This window comes from Entamoeba histolytica, genomic scaffold, assembly GCF_000208925.1.
Source record: "Entamoeba histolytica HM-1:IMSS scf_1104750518143 genomic scaffold, whole genome shotgun sequence".
NCBI lineage: Eukaryota > Evosea > Mastigamoebida > Endamoebidae > Entamoeba > Entamoeba histolytica.
Window position 1 is genome coordinate 3,067 of NW_001915100.1, and position 6,342 is coordinate 9,408.

The window sequence follows — 6,342 nt, forward strand, 5'->3', positions numbered from 1 at the left end:
AAGAACTGCAAGAGCAGAAAAGAGTGGATATGCAAGTACGCTTGTAACACAATATGCAATGAGATTATATCAACGTAATTGCATGCACTGATTGAGAAGAAATTGAATGTATATAAAGTAAATGAAATAGAAGCAATTGCATATTCACAAAAGGCAAATGAAGCAATGAGAGTTGTTAGTCAACAACTCAAAGAAGAAGCACAAAAGAAAAAAGAAAAACTACAAAAAGGACAAAAAAAATTACATGAAGAAGAAGATGAAGAAGAATAAATGAGTTAATTGATTGATTATTATTTTAAATTAATTTTATTCTTGTGAAGAAAAGATACTAATTTCAAAACATAAAAACCCATTGTTAATTGGATGAATAAATTGTAATGATGGGAATTTTCGATTTAATTGTATTAAATATTCTTGTAATTCAATCATTTTTCTATGATATTGGTTTTTAAAACAACAATTTGTTAATCCACAACTTAGACATGAACAACTTTCTTCAATAATTGTTTTCCATGTAATATTTTCTGCTTCAATAAAATATTGATTTACTTGTGTTATTATTGTTTCAAATTCATTCTTTTCAATTATTCCTATCAATTGGGGTGGTAATCTTGTAAAGAATCGTGGTGTAAGTCCTTTTGAATAATCTCTATCAATACTCACAATTTGGTATTGTGGTGTTTGCATTTATTATTTTCTTTTTATTCTTTTTATAATTCATTAGTTAAATTGTATTTCTTATTTATGTTAAATATGATTCTTAAAAAGAAACTAAATTAAATAGAAACAACAATAATTGTTCCAATATCATCTGATGCTACTACTTTCATATCTTTGTCTCTCTCAATACCACTAATTGATATAACTAGTCACAATGTCTCAATAACAAGCATTAATTGTAGAAACGCTTCCACCTATTTAACAATCAATTAATGAAGTTACTAAGAATTATCAATATTATTTAGAAAGTATTAAATATGTAGTTTTTGAAATACAAAGAAATGAAACATACGGACAAGCTATTAAAATAGGAGAAGGAACATTTGATAGGATGGGTGATGTGTTTAAAAGAAGATTACTGTTAGAAAAAAGACAAGAAACAAGCAAACAAATTAGAAAGAATGAAGAATAAAATGAAAAGAATAATAAAGGAATGAAGATGAAGAAATATTAAGTAAAGTATGAAATGAACTAATCGATATGATCATTTAGATGAAAGATAAAATATTAAGAAATAAGAAGAAAAATAATCATAAGAAAAAAGAATTTATAAAACATTTTGGTTATTATTTTTTTGAAAGAAAATAAAAATGAAATAACCAGAAAAAAAGTGCCAATAAGAAAGAAGTAACAATAAGATCATTGATTGATTTACTTGTTTAACTATTCATTAATTCATTCAAAAAGTACATAAAAAAATTTGTTGTGTTTATAACTTTTATAATTAAATAATATTCATTTTTATAAATCAAAAAATAAAAATAAAAAAATAAATTCAAATTAGCAAATTCAATAACTGAAAATATGAATATTTTTAAAACTAAAAATGAAAGTAAATAAATAAAAAATAAATAATTAAGTGTTAATAGATTTGTTATTTATTCTTCCTTGCTCAGTGAGACTAATTCTTTCCTTTCACTGTTATTAAAATAAAGCATTTTATTTTATTTTATTTCTTTTATGTTATTGTTTTTTTCATTCTTATTTCTGTTTATTTCAAAAAAAAGATGCATTACAGGAGACACCACAAAAAATATAGAAAAACAAATAACCAAAAAAGAAGAAATTCACATCAACCAAGAAATATAAATGACAGAAGAATGAGTGAAAATAGGTATTATCTGTATGACAGAGATACATGAATAATCACGATAATCATTACAATAATAATTATAACCATAACTATCACAATATTGATGATACAAATCATTTCACTCATCACTTCATTCATAATCATCGTCATAAACACTTTGACAATAATAACTTCAATAGAAATAAACAATATCAATATAAGAAAAACAAGTACCACAATAACACACAAAGAAGGTACAAACAATATCAAAATAAGAAACAAAACAGAAATCAAAGAAAAGAAATGATTGAAACACAAAATCAAGAATATTGGAAAAGACTCTTTGAAGAAGAAATTAAAATACTTACACCACAAGAAGTAGAAGAAATTAAAAATACCAAGATTAAAGAATATACATCACCAACAATATGGAGAAGATGGTATTTTTCTTGCACGAGAAAAAACAAAAACAATCAGAATGGAAGAAGAGACTATTAGTATGACGATGGAAGAAGACAATAATCAATACAACCCAATTGAAATTAAAGACAATAAAACATAAAATAACTATGTAATGAGTATTGAAAGTGAAGAAGACGATGATAAAGATTCTACGAGAGTAGAAGCTAGGCTTGCTGAGGAGAAGAAGAGGCTGGTAGAAGAGGAGAAGAGGCTTGCTGAGGAGAAGAAGAGGTTTACTAAAGGAGAGAAGAAGAGGCTGGTAGAAAAGGAAGAAGAAAACAGTAAAAAGAAAAAAAGAGTAGAAGAAATAGAGGAAAAAGTGGAGGAGGATATGAAAGAGAAAGAAGAAATGAAAAAGGAAATACAAATAACAGAATAAACCATTAAAAAACTAACAAAAGATATTATGGCATTAAAGAAGAAGCATGAGAAGGAGATAAACACAAAAAACCACGAGTGCGATAAAAGAATATTCAAATTCCATGCTGAATCTGAAAGGAAAAGGTCTGAAGTAAATAACTTAACACAACAATTGCTCTTCCTGAAAGATAAATTATCTAAATTAGAAAATGAAAATACACAGGAAGAAAAAAAGAAAGATGAGGTAACTTACAATATAACAGACTCATCAGAGACACAAATTGTGAATGACCTCACCCCTAATGTGGTAGTAGCTGATGAAATATCATCAAGTGAAGATTATCTTCCAAAAAAGAAAGTTAATGCAGAATTTCATTGAAGAAATGGATATTCAGCATAAGAAGATCACCACATTTGAATTAGACAATCAAAAAAAATGGGGGAAGCAAACAGATAGAGAAGAAGAAATTTTAACACTTTATAAATGTTTTGCTTTGAAATTATTTGAAAGAAAATTAAGATGTCAACTTAAAGAAGAAATAATAGAAAGGTTAATACAAGAATTTGGAATTAAAGTAAATGATATTAATGAATATAAAGAAATATTAAAGAAGACATTTAAAATAACGAATGAAATTAAAAGAGAAATCAATAGAATAATGGAGGAAGAAATAATAAAACACCAATGGAAAGATAATGAATTAAAAGAAATAATAACTAAAATGAACAAGAAAGAAGAAATAGAAGAAGAGGAGGTAATGAAAGTAATTAAAGAAGAAGAAATGAAAGAACAAGAAGATGTACAATTTATTAACTATTATTACAATAAGAAGAAAGTACATCAAATAATTAATATTATTAATAAAAATGAAATAATAATCAATACATTAGATGATTATTATCATTATATTAAATCAGTAGCTTCCACTATTAACATCATTAATAAAAATAAACAAGAAAGAAGTGGAAAGAGAAGTATAGAAAGGATATTACAATCAAAAATATGTAGAATAAGAGATTTACTCAATAATAAACAATATATGAAATTAAAAAGAATATTACATATTAAGAAAAATGATATATATCATATTAAAATAAAAACAAATGAACAAATAAACTATTATAAATACCTCCGAAAGATGAAAAGAATAGAAATAGAAGCAAGAAAGAATAATTTGAAAAGAATAAGATGGAAATATAAAATGATGAAATATGGAAAAAGGCAACATCTAAATAAGCCTAAAGAAGATGAATATCCAGATAATATCTCCACTATTAATTTCTGGAAAGGAATCTATGAAACTAACACTAATATAGATTTCCTGAATATTAATTTATATGAAATATTAATTGAAAATAGAATTAATAATAGAATATCAATAATCACTCCCAATGAACTAGACTGTGATATTAAATTTATTGCTAACTGGAAGGCACCAGGAGTTGATAAAATACAAGGATTTTGGATTAAATAATTAGAACAACCAAAGAAATATTTATTAAAATTATTTAATGAATGGTTAAACAATCCTAATGAAATACCTCCTCACTTTTATTCAATGAAGAACAATATTAATATATAAAAAAGGAGATAAATTAGACAATCAAAATTACATACCAATAACGTGCTTAAATTGTCTGTTAAAAGTATATACATCAATATTAAAAATGAAAATAGAAAGCCAGTTAATGCCAAATCCAATTGAAAAACAATTATCATTAAATCAAATTTGATGTAAGAAATACACATATGCATCAAAAGAAGGATTATTATACAACACTATAATCTAACAATTATTAATAAAGAATAAATGGAAGTGGGTAGAAACATATTATGACATATCCAAAGCATATGATAGTATTAACCACCAATGGATTAAACAATGTTTAATATATTTTAATATCCCACTAGTAGTAATTAATAGTATATTATATATTAAATAATACACATCTTAATTTGTATTACAATCAAGAAAGTGATAGTATAGTTAATGTAGAAAGATGAATAATACAAGGTGATAGCCTATCTCCACTTTTATTTGTATTATCTATTGATGTACTATCTAAACAATTAGATAAACAAATAAACAAATTAAATATTAAAATGAATGGAGAAGAAAAACAAGTCAAGTTAAACCACATATTATATATGAATGATTTAAAGATAATGACTAATAGTCTCGATGAAATGGAAAAAGCCCACAAATTAACTAAAGAGATATTTAATGCAATAGGATTAAAAATTAATGTAGAAAAGAGTGTGATAATGAATAATATTAATAGTCAAATAAATGGAGAATTAGCTGAACTACCAAGAGTAACTAATGATAACCCTTATAAATATCTTGATATTGAAATATGAGATAAAATAAATAATAATAAATATTGTCCAAGAATATTAAATGATGTATCTTCTATTCTATCATCATTAAATACTATGAAATACAGCAGCCTCAATACAATAAGAAAGATTAATAGTGATATAATCTCTAAATTAAGATATGGATTTTGTATTGTCACATGGAAACTAGGAGAATTGGAGAAGATAGATAAACAAATAAGAAAAGCATTAATTCACCTCCAATTATACAGTAGAAATATTCCCAAAAGTAGATTATATGTTAAAATAAATGGGATTAGGACTAATGTCAGCAAGAGATGAATGTGGTAAAGAATTAATAAGAATATATTTAAAATACAAATATCAAACATATGAATATGAGAAATGATAGAAGCAATAAAAGAAAATCCAAATGGAATAATTAAAAGAATGAAGAAAGCATTTGGTAAGAAGATTAATTTTAATAAATCAATAGCATAATAGAAATAAATGAAAGAAAACACAATGTAAAGAAAGTATTTGAATGGGTAACTAATGAATTAAATGAAAGATATTTAAGTGAATGGAGAGAAAAGAAATGTGGTGAATATATAAGATGTGCAAATGGCACTTTTAATGATAAGAAATTAACAGTAGCCACATGGAGGTCATTAAATATAAAAAGAAATGAATTCCTCCAAATAGTAAAGATGCAAGAAGGAGTAACTATGACAGGAAGTATTAAATCTAAAATACTACAAAATGATGCTTTAAAATATTGTAAACATTGTCATAACACTATTACATCTATTATTCATATATTGTCAGGATGTCCTGTAATGAAAAAGAATCAAATATCAAAACATGATTATGTTTGTAAGCAAATATATAAACACTTATTAATTACACAATTTAATGAATTTGATGCTATCGATTTTAATAATCCTCCAAATTGTATTAATAATGATGAAATAGTCATAACTTACAATAAAGATTTATTGGTTAATGACAACTCATTCCATGCTAGAAGATAAGATATATATTATCAAAATATTACAGAAAAGAAAATGATATATTATAGATGTTGTTATATGTCAAGATAATAATTTAGAATTAAATTATATTCATAAAATAAATAAATACAAAGAATTACAAGAGAAAATAAGCAATAATAGAGAATTAATATATGTAGAAATAATACCTGTAATATTATCTATAAATGGATTAATTCACAAAGAATCAGTAAGAAGATTAAAATCACTGAAATTAAAATTAGACTTTTGCCAAATCCTACCAACAATAATAATAAAAAATATGAAAGACTTAATGTTTTATACAGGAAATTCTGACAGCACATTAGAAGAAGAACATCTAATGCGAGCATGCTAGAAATGAACTCTATTACACC

General features: G+C 24.4%; 1 protein-coding gene across 1 annotated transcript, besides 2 other annotated features; it reads right to left on the reverse strand.

Moving 5' to 3' along the window:
* Positions 1–306: 306 nt before the first annotated feature.
* Positions 307–687, reverse strand: EHI_121360 (uncharacterized protein; the record flags this gene model as incomplete). Its single annotated transcript, XM_644343.1, has 1 exon — positions 307–687. The coding sequence occupies one exon, from the start codon at positions 685–687 to the stop codon at positions 307–309; it is 381 nt and encodes a 126-aa protein (XP_649435.1).
* A 1,038-nt stretch (positions 688–1,725) lies between these two features.
* Positions 1,726–2,560: a repeat region.
* Positions 2,467–6,342: a repeat region.